The following is an 18,148-nucleotide window of genomic DNA, read 5'->3' on the forward strand; positions in this document are numbered from 1 at the left end:
CCATCTTATTTGTGAAACTTCTGATCTCTATAACCAGATGAAACATCTCTCAAAGACCAAGAACCTGGTCTAGGGCTTAGAGGATGAACCACAGCAGAATCACCGGGTTGCTTGTTAGAGCATCTATTATGGAGCCCCTCAAGGCTACTCGTCTTGGGATAGGAATCTTGCAGCTCTGCGGGTACATCTCCGGTGCAGTCAAGTCTGCATCTTTTGTCTTGAACCCAATGGCCACTGATTGCTTCTTGTTCTATGATGTTATTTGGCACTTACTGCCACCTATGTTCCTCGGAGGAACTTGCATATATAGAAGCTACTGAGCAAAAAGTTAAAATGAACGTAACTAATTTTTACTCATTTTGCAAAAAGACCAGATCTCTAATTTTTGTCCTGGTATCTAGAAGTAAAACACATGTGAAATCAGTATTAAGCAATTAACTATTTTACACTGCTTCATAATCTACTGTTTTTACCAATGTAGCCAAATTTAGGCTGAGTTGTTCATTTTAAATGAAATATATATATGAAAAAGTCGCTCAGTCATGTCTGTCTCTTTGCAACCCCATGGACTGTAACTTGCCAGGCTCCTCTGTCCATGGAACTCTCCTGGCAAGAATACTGGAGTGGATAGCCCATTCCCTTCTCCAGGGGATCTTCCCAACCCAGGGATCGAACCCTGGTCTCCTGCATTGCAGTCTCCTCAAACCCAGGTCTCCTGTAATTTACCATCTGAGCCACCAGGAAAGCCCGTATATAATATAATGTACTGCAAATTATTAAGTACTGTTCTCTGTAATAAAGAATTCCTCTCTAGTAAGTCATGTTTCCTCAGCATCTCCTATTGCACCTTTAAATGTAGAATCATCAGTAGAGCTACCAAAACCTTAAAGCCAACATTGCGGTGCACCTGTTACCACTTATAAAGGATAGCATTTACTATGCAATGTTTTATGATTATTGCAGTTCTTTTGTTTATAATGTTGATAACCAAGGCTATCTGATTTTGCAGTGATTTCAAGGAAACAGGAGAAGCAGCACTGCAGTACTTTCCCTTGGTTCACAAAGGTACCAACAGACACAACACTGGTAGGTCCCGTAACAATGTTCTTACAAGATATGGTCCCATAGGATCTGGAAAGCTTAAGACCTGCTCTGACACTGCTAGGTTGCCATCACCCTTCAAAAAATACTACACTATGCAGTAAGTTGGCAAAAAGGTTCGTTTTGGTTTTTCTATAAGTTATAGGAAAGCCCAGAGAAACTTTTTGGGACAATCCATTACTTCCACTTAAGGGAATAATTATAAATATCAAACTGTGCTTTATGAAGACCACACTATAACACGGTGTATAGGATATAATATGGTATACAGGATATACATATAAATAAAATATGGTGTATAGGATCCTCCCCCTATAAAATGTACTGAAGATAAATAAAAAAAGTTCAAGGGGCATCTCTGCCTCCTTCAGGATTCCATAATTATAGAATTTTAAAACCTTAACAGTTCACTGCTAAACTTAAACATTTATTGAAATGATCTGTTGAAAGCTTTGCTCCCTTACTTTCAAAACACTTTATTTCATCTGAATTTCATATGGTACAAAATTATCACATGCTTGAATTTGTTGCGCAAATAGCAGGTTCTTTCAATTCTTAAGGGCAACCTTCCTTCAGTGGCAAATAAATAAAAATCAAATCATATATTTAATGTAGAGCATATATATATATAATTTTCTTTTATAAAAACAAAAATATTTGGATATCTTATATTTCATATAGCTTAGCCATTCAGTTTATGTTGACAAATTTAGTTAAATGTTAGGAGGGACACTCCATATACAAAAGAACTCAATAGCAAGCATATATTTTAAAGGTTGATTAGTCAGGCAATAACGTCTGACTTAATTCTTTTCTTGTATTTTTTTTAGAAGATACTCCATTTGTAAATTCAAGTTTGGTTGCCCCTTTTTAGTCTTTTTGCTCAGTATTTTAAACACTTCCATTTTCTTCTTTTTGTAGAGCCTTTGAGCTTCTTCTCTCTCTTGTTTTCTCTTCTCAAATTCCTGAAATTATTAACATATGTAATTTTTATTAGTGACAAACAGCAGATATTGGTCACAATTCTGTTGAAATAGCTATCACCATGCAAACACTTCAAGGTCTGTCCTATATTTTTCAAAATGTGAAATGCTACTAGTAAGCGCAGTAGTGTACTCCCTTTGCCTTTAAACTATCATATGTGCTGTAGCATAGCACAATGCAAAATTATTTAACAATTTTAATTGTGCATATGAATAAAATAAAGCACAAAGAGAGAAGGCATATTTAATAATTTCATCATTTAATTAGATCCACTGAAGAGTCAGAAGTGACTTTACAGGTTACCTAGTCCCTGTAACACTGAAATCATTTCTAGAATATCTGGTATTCTTTTAAATTTGCCATCTGACAGATTTAATTCAAGAAGTATTTAAATTCGAGAAGTACTTACTGACTGTACACTGTATATATGTAAAATATTGTGCTATGATTTTGATTATTTAAGAATTATCATGTTGATCTGATTTGCTAAGGTCAAGACTTAAATTCATTTGCGCTTAAAGAAAAATAATTCAGTTATATAGATCTGAAGAGTACTACTTAAAATACTATACTCTCATATATATAGTTAGAAGTTCTTGAAATAATACAGTAAGTGCAGTTTTTGAACTTCTCCTGTAACACATATAGCTTCCACATGACACACCCTTACATTTGTATGATGACATAATTAACAAAGTGCTTTCCCATACATTGCATAATTATATATATCAATATACTATATTTTAATACATAACAATTTTTTTTTATTGTATGTTTTACAGTATAATGGCTCTTATTTCATCTAATATACTATTTACAAAGGTGGCAGTATCAGAAGGTTGGTTTAAAAAGCAAAGTATACTATAACAATCTATGAAACAGAGGTTTAGTTTTTCCATGGAGAAATATTCCTACTTCACTCTAGTCTGCCATCAGTTTAAAAATAATGAAATAAATTTTACATGTTAAACTTTTAGATTTCTTAACTATACAATCTGTAAAACTAACACATACAAGAAATTATAATCAGCACCAACTTTGGGGTCTTTTTGACTGATGTGCTAAACCTTTTTAATGTGATGGACTAATAGAGTTTTAACGTAAGAAATATGAATGAACCGCAGATAAACAATTTTGCTGAAGCTGCATATGATTTTGTTCTACTTATTAAAAAAAAGCTATTATAACTGTGGGTTTATGAATGATAACAAAGAATGGTAACTTACTGATAAGCTAATCTAGTAGGGTTTTTAATGAGCAAGAAAAACTCTTTAAAATATTATTTTATTCTAACACCTCCCTCTGACTTCTACTTGATTTGATGTAAATTTATAAAAATCTATATTTTTTAGTAGTTTTCAAATTCAGGATCGGGAACTCATGTACACCCATGGCTGGTTCATGTCAATGTATGGCAAAACCAATACAGTATTGTAAAGCAAAATAAAGCAAAAAAAAAAATTTTATTATGTATAACCTCTTGAGGCAATTGTTAAAAAATGACTACTACTATCACCTTCGAGGGTGATATAAACAATAGAGGAATCAGAATGTTGAAATTCTCCAGCTCCTCTCAGATTATTCATTTACCCAGTAAATATTTACAGATGTGCATACTATGGGCCCCATATTCAGAAGAAAAGCTTACATATACACTTAGGATAAAGAAAAATGAATCTAAATATTTTTAAAATAGATCTTACTTGTTTCTTAGCAGCACGCTTAGCCTGTATCTGCTCATATTCTTCCTGTGCTTTTTGATTTGATGTTTTCTTTTTATTTTTCTTTGGAATATTAATGGAGCTTTGCAAGATAAATGAAAACAAATCATAAGCATTAAAAATAATACAACCAAAATTATGACAAAATTACATCAAATGTAGTACTTATATAGTCAAATCTCACTAGTGCAACTTAAGGCAGGGGGAGAGATGTTGAAAGAAAGACATTAAATCTTGCTAGTAGACGTCCAAATAACACGTTAAATTTTTTGTTATACCTGTCAAGATATAGAAGGTGATAAATATAGAGTTTTGGAGAAACAGTTCAACCAGGGAAAATACAGAAAGTTCTGAAAGGTCCTAAAATGTTTAAAGAAGTAAACCAGCATATGAATGGTAGAAATGACAGGCTGCAAAGGCATTAAATTGAAGGATGTTATGAAGGACTTTATGGGTGTACATGAACTTTAATCCCAAAGTTCTCTGACCAACTTGTCTCTATTCCATTTCATTTGTATTGCAATCAAGTATATGTTCTCGGGGGGGGGGGGGGAATCCATATTAATAATAGTAGTAGTAGTAGCAGTAGCAGTTAACAGTCATATACCACTTCCCATGTATCACATGCCTTTTTAAGGACCATATATAAATGAAGTCATTTAATCATCACAACATCATAAGATGGGTCAGGGATGCCATAGTCTATAAATAATCCATCCTGGGGCATGCAACATGGTAGCTGTAAATCACATACTATTATTGTTTCCATTTTAAAGAAGAGGACATTGGGCACCAACATATTAAAGCCACTCCAGAGTCTATGATGCACTACACTCTAATACCTCTCAAAAGTTAGATTTTTAAAAACATAAATAGCAAGCATTAACCATGGTCCAAATAAATGTACTTGAGAGGCTTAAATCTAAAACCCAGATCTCTTAATTTCATTACTTTATTAAGCTTACCTAACATAACTCAGTCATTTAAGCTAACAAGAACGCCTCCATGAAAATATTTTCATATAATCACTTGCGACTTCTGAAATGCCCCAAGGCAAATTCCCATTACTATAGAAATTGTTCTATAATCTCTTTCATAAAATGCTACTTACATCCACAATAAAGAATTTCAAAAGACTGTAATACATACTTTATTCTTATGCTACACGGTTCTTCTGGCTGAGGCTGCTCAATGCTACAGTGTTCTTCAGACAAAGCCTGGTCATTGCTACCTTGGTCTTCTGGCAAAGGCTGATCAACTTGTTCTTCTGACAGAGGCTGGTCAGCTTTTCTAAGCTGCTTCCTGAGTCTTTCCTCCTCAGCTAAATAAAGATGTTTCAGATGATCAGGATACCAATCTGTGAAGGGGGATTCACTTGGGGTTTGAGACTTCTTTTCCTTCCGGAGTAATTTCTTATAAGTTTGCTGAATCTTGAGTTTTCTTCGAAATGCAAAGCCTTGTCCTGTTGAAGAATACATCAGTCCTGAATTACTTTCTCAGAATACATTGCATGAAAAATGTAGTTGTTAATTGAAAACAGAAAACTGTTTACACCGTCATGTTCAGATGCTAGATTTCATTATGTTTTGCTTTAAAATGTTATTTCAAGAAAACAAGTTGAAGCTATTAGAAAAAATAGTATCTTGGTCCTTTGCAAAAAGACTAAGCTAACAGAAGTTGGGAAGAACTCAACTGAGACTCTCAAAGACAAACAACTAGAGTGTTGCATAACTCCAATTTATTGTACTCATAAATTAAACAGATTCATTAATTCATCTAAACACTTAATCTAGGTCTTCAATAAATACCAAAGGAGTGGGGGGGAACCCTCACTTCTATTCAACATTATCTGAACTGAGAACTCCCAGATGTTCAAGTTGGACTCAGAAAAGGCAGAGGAACCAGAGATCAAATTGCCAACATCAACTAGATCAGAGAAGAAGCAAGATAATTCCAGAAAAACACCTACTTCTGCTTCACTGACAATGCTAAAGCCTTTGACTGGAAGATTCTTCAAAAGATAGGACTATGAGACCACCTTACCTGCCTCCTGAGAAACCTATACGCAGGTCAAGAAGCATCCGTTAGAACTGGACATGGAACAATGGACTGTTTCCAAATTGGGAAAGAAGTATGTCAAAGATGTACATCATCACCCTGCTTATTTAACTTATATGCAAAGTTCACCACATGAAATGCTGTGCTGGAGGAAGCACAAGCTGGAATCAAAACTGCAGGGAGAAATATCAATAATCTCAGATATCCATATGACATCACCCTTAGGGCAAAAGGCAAAGAGGAACAAAAGAGCCTCTTGATGAAGGGAAAAGAGGAGAGTGAAAAAGCTGGCTTAAGATTCAACATTCGAAAAACTAAGATCATGGCATCCAGTCCCATCACTTCATGGCAAATAGACGGGGAAACAATGGAAAACAGTTACAGACTTTATTTTCTTGGGCTCCAAAATCACTGCAGATAGTGACTGCAGCCATGAAATTAAACAGGAATTAAAAGATGCTTATTCCTTGGAAGAAAAGTTATGACAAACCTGGACAGCATATTAAAAAGCAGAGACGTTAATTTGCAGACAAAGGTCCGTCTAGTTAAAGCTATCGTTTTTCCGGTAGTCATGTAGGCATGTGAGAGCTGGACCATAAAGAAGGCTGCGGTTGAAGAACTGATGATCTTGAACACCTGTGGTGTTGAATAAGACTCTTCAGCATCCTCTGGACTGCAAGGATATCAAACCAGTCAATCCTAAAGGAACAGAACCCTGAATATTCATGGGAAGGACTGACGCTGAAGCTCCAATACTCTGGCCACCTCACGTGAAGAGCTGACTCATAGAAAAGACCCTGATGCTGGGAAAGATTAAAAAGGGGACGACAGAGGACAAGATGGCAGGATGGCATCACCAAGTCTGAGCAAGCTCGGGGAGATGGTGAAGGACAGGAAGTCTGGCATGCTGCAGTCCGTGAGGTCGCAAAAAGTCAGACACGACTGAGTGACTGAACAACCCACTCCAGTATTCTGGCCTGGAGAATTCCACGGACAGAGGAGCCTGGCAGGGTACACTCCATGGGGTCGCAGAGTCAGACATGACTGAGCGACTTTCATTTCACTTCACATCTATTATTTTACCTTAGAGAAACTACCCTATGACTGACTTTTTAAAAGTAATTCAACATTAACCAGGTTAGATGGTGGTATGACTTTCTCAACAGCAATTATCAGAAAACTGTACTTGTTTAAGATTTAGTATTCCATATGGGATTTAAGGGTACTTAATGGCAACCCACTCCAGTACTCTTGCCTGGAAAATCCCATGGACAGAAGAGCCTGGTAGGCTGCAGTCCATGGGGTCGCTAAGAGTCCGGCACGACTGAGCGAATTTACTTTCAATTTTCAGTTTCATGCATTGGAGAAGGAAATGGCAACCCACTCCAGTATTCTTGCCTGGAGAATCCCGGGAACGGGGGAGCCTGATGGGGCTGCCGTCTATGGGGTCGCACAGAGTCGGACATGACTGAAGCGACTTAGCAGCAGCAGCAGCAGCAATGACGGCAAGAAAAAACGAAAAATACAGACTAAAGCAAATAAAGATAGAGAAAAATAGACTGTTCTGTGATATTTTTAATTAGTAAAGGTGAGAATCGGTAAATTTCTAGCTTGCCTTCTAGTCTTTACTGTAATACATGCAATTTTATGGGAAAAACGTAAAGGAAAGAGTTCTGATATTAAAAAAATGAGCGTAAGTCGAGGAAAATGTTTAAAGATTTAGAGTGAGCAACACTTTCTCGCCTTCTCATCCAATGCTGTGAACAGCCCACAGCTTCAGCGAATTTAAGAACAGATTTCCTGGCTCCAAGCAGGGCTGGGTCTGGTTCCTAAATCCTTCCCAGCTTGGGAGACTGGCGTATCCGAAGATTTCGCAGGGCCGAGGACTTGTAAAAGCCTGCCTTCTTACATACGTACCTTCGCGAACGCTCCCCGCGAAGGCTTGCACATGATTAGGCCGCCACGTTTTCCGTCTCACATTCTTATTTCTGAATTCAACCGGTGAAACTCCTCCACGCGTACCCAACTCCCCTGTCCGCCCCCTTGCTTCCGGCCAAACGGGCGCCATGGCACACCAACCAAGGCGCAGGCAAAACACAACGGCCTCAGTCAAAATACGTCATCAGGCAAAAGCAATCCATCGCCCACCGCAAGAATCCACATCTGAGATCTACTTATCCGGCCTTTCCTGCTTCCCACCGAGCCCTTGCCTCGCGGCCACGTTTGCGCCACCTACAGTCCGGGAGGTGGGGCGTCATGGCGGCTTCTTGCCCGCTCCCGGTGACCCAGGACCTGTCCACGTTACGTGCCAAGTTGCAGAAGCTACTGCGGTTCCTGAGGGAAGCCCTGCCCATTTCGAATGCACATACGGTGGACTTCTACACGGAGTCTGTGTGGGAGAAACTGGTTGACTCGCCCCCAGAGACGGTGCTGTCGGCGCTCAGGACGTCCGCGGCGGCGTCAGAGGCGTGCCCCCTAGAGGAAGCCGGGAGAATGTCAGGTGAATGGCGGGTGGGCGGGGCGGGCAAGAAGGCGGGGGGAGACCCTGGGCCCTGGGTAGCGTCCCAGGTCGCGGAAGTCGAGCAGACGCCTGTGCCGGCGGTGAGCGGGCTGGCGGGTAGCTGCGTGGGAGGGAGCGGAGCCGCTTTTCCGCTTCCTGGTGGCGTGGCTGTGTGTTGCGCCTCTCCGACCTCGTCTCTCGGACCTCGGGTGCTTTTGTATTTCCACAGTTTAAAAAGAACAAGAAATCAGTGCTAGTACCTTTCTTTAGTAATTTCACAGTAATTTTTTTGATTGAAGGGAAACGCGGAATAGTGCTTACAGATCCGTGTGAAAACACAGCAGATGTCATCACCTAAGGTGATGAGTCTTTTGGATTCTTGATTAAGATCATTTCAAGTGGTGATTATGCTGCTGCTGCTGCTAACTCGCTTCAGTCGTGTCCGACTCTGTGCGACCCCATAGACGGCAGCCCACCAGGCTCCCCCATCCCTGGGATTCTCCAGGCAAGAACACTGGAGTAGGTTGCCATTTCCTTCTCCAGTGCACGAAAGTGAAAAATGAAAGTGAAGTCGCTCAGTCGTGTCCGACTCTGTGCGACCCCATGGGCCGCAGCCTACCAGACCCCTCAGTCCATGGGATTTTCCAGGCAAGAGTACTGGAGTGGGGTGCCATTGCCTTCTCTGGGTGATTATGACCAAGAAGAAAATGTTGCGCAGTCGCCCAGTGGTCTCCGACTCTGAGACCTCCATGGACTGCTGCACGCCAGGCCTCCCTGTCCCTCACCGTCTCTTAAAGTTTACCCAAGTTAACGTTCATTGCGTTGGTGATGCCATCAAACCGTCTCACCCTCTGCCCTGGCCTACTGCCCTCAGTCTTTCCCAGCATCAGGGTTTTTTCCAATGAGTTAGGTCTTTGCGTAAGATGGCCAAAGTCTGGGAGCTTCAGCATCAGTCCTTCCAAGGAGTATTCAGGGTTGATTTCCTTTAAAATTGACTGGTTTGATCTCCTTGCTCTCCAAGGGACTCTGAAGAGTCTTACCTAGCACCACAGTTGGAAGGCATCAGTTCTTTGGCGCTCTGCCTTCTTTAGGGTCCAGCTCTCACAACTGTGTATGATCACTGGGAAGAACATACCCTTGACTGTTCAGGGACCTTTGTGGGCAAAGTGATGTCTCTGCTTTTTAATGTATTGTCTAGGTTTGTCATAGATTTTCTTCCAAGGAGCACAGGTCTTTTAATTTCATGGCTGCCGTCACCATCCGCTGTGAGTTTGGAGCCCAAGAAAATAAAGTCTGTCACTGTTTCCGTTTTCGCGCATCTATTTGATGGGACTGGATGCCATGAGCTTCAAGTTTTGAATGTTGAATTTTAAGCCTATTCAACAATAGTACAATCTAGACCAGGATATTCACTTTTGAAGTGTATCTTACTCTGTTAAATTTTCTTTAATGTAAGATATTCAATTCTACAAATGGTCAGCTACCTATAGTATTAAAAATGATTTTTATAATGTACGTTTGTAAAGGAATATTAATTTTTTTATGTAAAGATTATGAAAAGAAGGACATTTTCCCATCATTACATGAAATTTACTGTTTGTGTCAAAGAAGTGCATTTTTTGCTTTTTGACCAGATTTATATCTTAGTAAAGAATTGTTAGCCACTCTGTACACTGTAATTTAGCTATTAAAATTTTAGACTGTTTAGTCAGGGTACAAATTCCAATTCTACCAACTCTGTTATCTTAGGGAAGTTTATTCATTCATTCATTCAGGGAACATTCACTTAGTGCCTGCTATGTGCCAGTACTTTTCTAGGAGCTAATTTCTGTGTGCAGGAGGTGCGGGTGGAAGCAGGAAGACAAGCCCAAAGGCTATTAAAATAATCCAGGGTGGACTTCAGGTAATGGCCAGTTGAAGAGATCAGGCAGTTCCTCCAGCAGGTAGCAATGACAAACACTGACTAGATTATTAAAGACAATACTTGGAAGTCTCTAGAAGATAACCAAACAGGGGCAGAAATATGAGAAGAGTTTCTGTTGAGAGATTGCTACTGATTGGGAAAAGCTGTGAGTTCATGACTTTCTTGCGAGGTGTCAATGGAAAATGACATCCTTCCTGGCTCAAGATGGTCGTGGCAGAGTTCAGATCAGAGCAGATGGGAATTGAAGAAACACCTTCTGAAAGGAGGGCCACCGGACTGAGATCTAAGATATGAATGTGAACCTGATTGCTGGACTGCACACACCCACCCACACGCCGTTGACCCAGCTGCTGCTAAGTCGCTTCAGTCGTGTCTGACTCTGTGCGACCCCCATGGACTGCAGCCTACCAGGCTCCTCTGTCCATGGGATTCTCCAGGCAAGAGTACTGGAATAGGTTGCCATTGCCTTCTCCTGTAACTGCATAGTGATACACTAATTCAAACTTACTGCTATGGGGGAAAAACACCATTTAATGAGACATGAAGACAAAGCACAAACCCGACTAAGGGGACACACGCTGTGGACCACAGAAGGCAATGACCAGAGCAAGTGGGGGGATGGGGGAGGGGGAGATGGATGGGTAAACTACAGCCCCGGGGTTGGAGGTTGGGAGATGACTAAGCAGACAACAGGATGAGACAGGAAATCAAAACCAATGATGAAAGCAGACACACGGTCAGAGAATTCCCACAGCAAGGAAAACATATACAGAACTGTTGTTTTACAAATACTCGGAAAGAAATCAAGCATGAAGCCACAGAGAAATTGTCAAAGAATTTTAAATATCAACTAATTAGCCAGTGATGTAAATTATAAAAACAGTGTGTCAAAAGACCACAAAATGGACTCGTTACCACTTCACATGACCCAGAGAGTCCCACAAAAGCGCTGACAAAGCCAGAGGGATGGTGACCCCTGGAAAGACAGAGCTCCCGGGGAGGTGTGTAGGCTTGCTGCAACTTTGACAGAGTGTGTTCCCCAAAGTGTACGCAGCTTGGGTAGCAAAAATCAAAAGCCTCTTTGAATTCCTGTATCAAAGTTTAGAATTCAGGGCTGGAGGGATGACTGGAAACTTGGGCTGGGTCACCTTGGGAACAAACTTAACCACAGAGAGATTGAACCTCCCTCCCCGCTACCCTGCCACCCCCAAGCTGACTGTCACGTGTACCCAAGTCTTTATCTGCCTGCTGAACTACACAGGCTCAGGGATATGCTGGGGAGAGGGTGCTGTAAATCAGCAGCTGAGCAGACACACTGGCTGCTGCATGGGGAAGGGGAATCAGATTTCAGGGTGGGTCCAAGCAACTTCGCTTTTCTTAGTAGAACAACGGCAACCAAATCCTTAGAGAAATAAAGCAGCTCCCCTGCACACAATGCTGCTTTTCAACCAAAAACTGCTCAGTGTGCACAGAAACAGGATAGTGTGACTCCTGCTCAAAACACTGATTGCAAGTGAGCCCTGATGCTCATTGTAAGTAGCTGTGTTCAGGGAATTCAAAGTGTGACCCAAGGTGGGGGGGAATAAGCTGATCCTGATTGGGCTCAGATGTTGGATTTAAGTGGCTGTTATAAATATGTTCACAGAAGCAGAACAAAGTAGCCTAATAATTAAAGGGAAACACAAGAGTTGTATGACCTCCCTTACAATTCTTTTAATTGGAAGAGTACATACTCATTGACCCATAATTATAGTACTATTATACAGTGTTACACGTTATCTGTTGCTGATAACACGCTTTCACACAGAGTGTGGGTCAGCAATTCAGAGCAGATGGACTGGCGGATCAAGCTTAGGGTCTCATGGTTTCACAGTCAAGATGTTGCAGTTGCTGAAGGCTTGATGGAAGCTGGAGAACTTGCCTCCACAGGTCTCACTTACACAGGTGACTAGTTGGTGCTGCCTGTCAGAACAAGGCCTCTGCATCTCACCACGCGAGCATCTCACAGGGGCTGCTTTCATGGAAGCTGCCGTGTTTGCAGATGTTTTTGTTTCTGTCTGTGCTCATGATTGTAGACTTGGCCTGGTCATAGACTTTGTCTGGTATTGGTGTACTGTACATGTTTTCATATTTAATAGGGAAGAGTGTGGTCTGTGTGCCAGTGTCAGCCCAGCTATGAGTTGCTCTCTGTCACAGCTGATTGCTATTGTAATCTTTTTTTTTCCTTTTTCAAAAGAATAATATTACCTATCTTACAAAGGTGTAGTAAAGATGAAAGATGATGTGATCTGGCTCCTGATACGGAACTGGGAATGTAGCATGGATTCAACAAATTGTGGCTAATAAATGATGAAGGTTGCGGTAATGTTGATTGTGATGGTGATGATATAATTAGGTCTTTCTTTCTTTGGGGAAAATATAGATTGTCAAGAACCTCTGGAAATGTATATGCTCCTATAGCAACCTGTATATCTCATATATTAACGCGTCATGCGGTTTTCATTGTCCACTGACTTCTCTGTCTGCAGTTAGATTAAAAAACAAAAGTACAACATTTGCCTTTTTCGTTTTTGTGTTCTTAGCATATTGAACAGTTTCTGGCATATAGATGAGTAAATTATTCTTAAAGAATGAAGTGAAGCATAGATCTATAAAGAGTGTTATTGAAGGCATTTCTGGAAATACAGTACTGAACTAGATAGCTGTTGTTTCTGATATTATATTTATCATCATTGTTTTTATATGGCTTATTCTAATAGGCGTTATAATTAATTTGAGAAAATAGAAAATAGTAACTATTCTTTCCCGCTGTGAAAATGCAGTACTGAAGATTATGGAAAGATACCCTGGGAATCTGGAGATAAAATCAAGGAAGGCATCATTTCAGGCTAAAATTTTTAAAAGTTTATTACATATATAGGTGAGATTAACCATCTGCAGAAACAAAAATCAATAATGATACCTTGTAAGTACTTTACTAATAAACAAGTGTTCTATATTTCATCTCAGGGATTAAGATTTTGTTTTACCCACTTCAAGGGAACCAAACTGTTGTTTTGGAAGTAATGATTATGTATGTAAATCTGTAACATTCTCAAGTGAATTATCTTTTGGTCTTCAGGAGTTAATTGGTCTTCCTAAGTAGAGAGAAATCTTTCAGAAGCAAAACAGAAGAGGTATTCTGATTTAGGATAGCAAAAATAGTTTATGAAACAGAAATAGATCAATACTACACAGGCAACTCAACCAGCTACCCAGCTTGATTAAGATTTTCTTTTAGAATATCTGGCTTTATCTGCACTAGTTGCAATTCTAACATTAGGAAAGAGTGTCCTCTCAAATGAATGATATGGGCTGTTGTAAATATATTTCTCGGTGTAAATTAATAAATTATAAAATCAGTTTCTTGTAAGTTTGCTTAGAATCAGTTGTGGAAAACCTATTCAGCTTTAAGGAAATACAGTTCCTGTGCCTGTAAAGCCAGCCTCTGTGACTTTGCCAAAGCCCAGGGCTGCTCGGAGACTCTGCCTGAGCCTCCAGGGCCTCTCTTGACTCTCTTCTTTCAGCCATATGTGGCATCTCCTGTTTCTTGATGTCATCACTTACATGATTCTTACCAGGCGTGGGTGCTGAATAAATGTTTAGAATTGGTTCCTTTTGGTGACCACCTGCATAATTGGTTTACTGTCATTTTAACTGAATAACACAGGAAGTTTTTGCCTATGATAGATTATTTCATTGAAGTTTCCCTTAAATTATTTTTATTACATCTCAATAGATTAAATTGCTTTTTGGCCATTCTAAGTATTTTTTGTTGTTGATGGTGATGGTGGTGATTATAGTGAATTAAAATTACACTCACACTTAATTTGAAACACATGAAACAAAAGCATTTGGGAAATAGAAAGTGAGAACAACAGAGAAATAATTAGTGTCATCTGTTTTACGCTGTTGTGTTTAACTTTTATCTTTTCACTCTCCATATGTATTTTCCTGAACTCTGTTTTCCCTTTTCATATTTCTTGGATCTTTTTAGGAGAGTTCAAGTGTGGACATAATTTCACAGGACAAAACGATAGTGGCAAGTGTCAGCCCAGTTTCTTGGGTTGCTACTATAATTATGTGTTAAGAGTGAACAAAAATACAAACACATTTGTGGGAATGTGTTTGGATATTGGTCATCATTTTTAACTTAATCAATGTATAGAAAGTGCTTCTGATTGTTCCTTTTAGATGGGGCCATTTAGAACTTGAATTTATTTTCTAGTTTTTAATGGTTACCCGCCTCCCCCTGCTCCCACAGCTTCTGATTTCCCTCATATCATTCAGTTATTAAGAAGCTGAGTAAAACAAAGTTTATGGAGATTCCTCTTATCTATGGCAGTTTTTTCCATCAGCCTATTCAAATTATATTTAGCCAATCTGAATAAATTTAAGTGTCTTTCATTTATTTAGATACTCATGTTATTTGTTTGAATTATCAAATCATTAACCTTTCACTGGAAATTTGCTGTTATGGTAACCTGTCTTCATAGTTTTATCATGATTTAAATTCTTCAGTTGAATTAAAAAAAACAAACAAACTTGCCTAGAAGGCTTCATGTTTAATGGGGTCTACATGTATTTTTTTGCTTTTTTACCTCTTCACTTCAGTGATTTAAAAGGTCCTCTATAAATGACATTGGCAATCTTCTTGTTACGTCGGCTCATAATCTGCCAGCTCGTCTTCCTCCATTTCTCTTGGATCTGCTGCTTCCCATAGCAAATAGTTCAGCTCCCTCCTTTTTCAATCTTGTGAAAAAATTTTAGCAATAACTTCCAAATTGTTCTCACTTTCAGACTATTTCAATTGCTTCTCCATTCAAACTGCTTTCCAGTTATCTTCCAGAATCATAGTTCTCGTCTTGTTATTCCTTTACTCAAAAGTCATCTAGTGGGTCTACATTTCCTACGAAACAAAGCTCTTCACCTTCGATGTTACCTGCTATCTTTTCTCCAGCTGGAACCTCAGCTGATAGTGTAAGCAAATAGGAGAGAGCATGTACAGGATATGGGTTTTGTGATTGTCACATACAGCTTTGAATCCTGTCTCTGTTACTCTAGTGCTGTGTAATCTTGTGTGGGCTTCCCTGGTGGCTCAGACTGTAAAGAGTCTGCCAGCAGTGTGGGAGACCGGGGTTCGATTCCTGGGTTGGGAAGATCCCCTGGAGAAGGAAATGGCAACCCACTCCAGTATCCTTGCCTTTTCTGAAAAATTCCATGGATGGAGTAGAATCTTGTGTGAATTAGTAAAGCTTTGAGCCTCAGTTTCTTCATTTAAAAAATGAAAATCATAATTACTGTCTGAAAGGGTTGTGTAGAAGTCAATGAGATAACCTGTTAAAATCTGGCACATAACTGAGTGGGCATTTAATAAACATTAGCCATCATTTCCATATTCTGCTTTCCTCACATAGAAGAAGATGGACTGAGAGTCAGAAGACTGGGTTCTAGTTCGTATCTGACTCTGATTAGCTGTGTGTCTTGCACAGGGCAATTTGATCTCTGGTTCCTGTGGGTTTTCTAAAACCAGCTTGAACATCTGGAAGTTCATGGTTCACGTATTGCTGAAGGCTTTCTTGGAGAATTTTGGGCATTACTTTACTAGCGTGTGAGATGAGTGCAATTGTTCAGTAGTTTGAGCATTCTTTGGCATTGCCTTTCTTTGGGATTGGAATGGAAACTGACCTTTTCCAGTCCTTTGGCCACTGCTGAGTATTCCAAATTTGCTGGCATATTGAGTGCAGCACTTTCACAGCATCATCTTTTAGGATTTGAAATAGCTCAACTGAAACTCCATCACCTCCACTAGCTTTGTTCATAGTGATGCTTCCTACCTAAGGTGTTCACTGGAAGGACTGATGTTGAAGCTGAAACTCTAATATTTTGGCCACCTGATGCGAAGAGCTGACTCATTTGCAAAGACCCTGATGCTGTGAAAGATTGAAGGCAGGAGGAGAGGGGACGACAGAGGATGAGATGGCTGGATGGCATCACCGACTCAATGGACATGAGTTTGGGTAAACTCCAGGAGTTGGTGATGGACAGGGAGGCCCGGAGTGCTGTGATCCATGGGGTCGCAAAGAGGTGGGCACGACTGAGCAACTGAACTGAACTGAACTTGCACAGGGCGTTGAGCTATGCAATAAGGAAGCATCAACTTCCTCATCTAAGAAGATGTCTAGGGTATGTGTCAATAACTGAGGCAGAAGAAGAGCCAGCTTGTCTCAAATGGCTTATAAACATCTCTTGAATGACCAATAAATATATATATATATATATATATATATTTTTTTTTTTAGTTAACTCACACAAGTCTAGAATTGCAGCTTCTCTTAAAAGAAAAAAGATGTGGCTCCCCAGAGTTCTAAAGATAATGGCTTCTTGGTTTGTGGACTTCAGGCACTTTCCGTGTACCCCTGAAAATGTATTCAGGAGTTTGCTTCTCAAAGGAGACCAAGAACCAAAGATAGCTATGGATCATCTGGGTAAAAGACATCTAGTGTTGCTTCTAGTGCACAAAATATAATGACAAAGTTTTTACCTCCAGATTTTATTAGTTCCTCTTGTTAAAGCCATGATCACAATGAAGGCTTGAGTCAAACCGAATTTTTTTTTTAATCTTTATTTAATTTGTTGCAATATTGCTTTTGTTTTATGTTTTGGCTTTTTGGCCATGAGGCATGTGGGATCCTAGCTCTCCACAGGGATTGAACTCACACCCCTTGCATTGGAAGGTAAAGTCTTAACCATCTGAAGTCCCCAAGCTGAATCTTGAGATGAAAAAGCCTATAACCAGTCATCATTGGGTCATGTCAGTAAATGATTAAACTTCCCACATGATCTGACTCCAGGTCATCTTTGATTATGAAGATGACTGAAATAATAGGATGTCAATTCTGGATTTCTAAGATGCGTCTTCAACCACAGAGGAAGGGACAGTGTATAAGGGTGCGGTATTACCAACGCTTCTCTTAGTCATTTTCTCGCCACCCATTTATCTAATATTTCTGCTGCCTTGTTGCCTGAATGTGCCGTGCATTTTTCCCCTCCCTCATTTTTTTCATGTAACTCTCTTTGCCTGAAACTCTCTCATGGAACATTATCTAACTTATGCTAAATCTACAACAGAACTAGTCATTTGTATGTTGTTTTATTCCTTCCTTTATTAGAGCACTTAGCATGTTGTGTTGCAATGACATGTTGCCTTCAACCCTCTTATTCTGTGTGTTCCGGTATCGTAAGTGACATGCGGTAGGCTCTCGTTAAATGTTTGTTGAATTTAATAGGTTAGATAAAGAGTGTATGGGCATTCCAGGTAGATAGAACAGTGCAAGCAAACAGTGAAGGTGGAAAACTGTAAAACATGGACAGTAGGAACATAAAACCAAGTATTCACAAATGTTTACATAGCTAAAGTCAGAGTAAACTATTGCAGCAGTATTCCAAACATCTATCATGGGGATGTTTGCAATCATCCATCCATGGGGACACTGGTTAGGATCCCTTAGTGGTGGTCTAGAGATGAAGGATGTGCCTAGTTTAAGATGATGGCAGTGAGAATACAAAGGAACTGATAGTTTTAAAATACATTGTATGGAGAAAATAGGTAGTTCTTGGTGACTCTTTTTTATATACAGTTCAAAGAAATGGGGAAATCAAAGCTAATTTCAGGAGACTGATTGTGGGAATATCTTGAAGAATAATAATGAATGGTACCATTAGCAAAATTAGGAAAATCAGCTGAGGGAGCTGGTTGGGGAAATAATGCATTCAGTTCTAGATATATTGTGGTTGAGGTCATCCAAATAGAGATACTTA

The 18,148-nt window shown here is 39.7% G+C and overlaps 2 protein-coding genes across 2 annotated transcripts in view; one reads left to right on the top strand and one right to left on the bottom strand.

Annotated features, from left to right (window-relative positions):
* Positions 1–1,566: 1,566 nt before the first annotated feature.
* CCDC59 (coiled-coil domain containing 59) lies at positions 1,567–7,941 on the bottom strand. The gene is made up of 4 exons (XM_052640921.1): positions 7,782–7,941; positions 4,956–5,268; positions 3,789–3,888; positions 1,567–2,066 (listed from the first exon to the last, which is right to left on the bottom strand). Exons 1-4 carry the CDS (start codon positions 7,930–7,932, stop codon positions 1,905–1,907), a joined length of 726 nt encoding a protein of 241 aa, XP_052496881.1. The 5' UTR covers positions 7,933–7,941; the 3' UTR covers positions 1,567–1,904.
* A 179-nt stretch (positions 7,942–8,120) lies between these two features.
* METTL25 (methyltransferase like 25) overlaps positions 8,121–18,148 on the top strand; it is a 107,301-nt gene continuing 97,273 nt past the window's right edge. Inside the window, exon 1 of the mRNA XM_052640948.1 lies at positions 8,121–8,364. Coding sequence (XP_052496908.1) covers positions 8,121–8,364 — 244 coding nt within the window. The remainder of the gene's footprint in view (positions 8,365–18,148) is intronic.

This window comes from Budorcas taxicolor, chromosome 5, assembly GCF_023091745.1.
Source record: "Budorcas taxicolor isolate Tak-1 chromosome 5, Takin1.1, whole genome shotgun sequence".
NCBI classification, from domain to species: Eukaryota; Metazoa; Chordata; class Mammalia; order Artiodactyla; family Bovidae; genus Budorcas; species Budorcas taxicolor.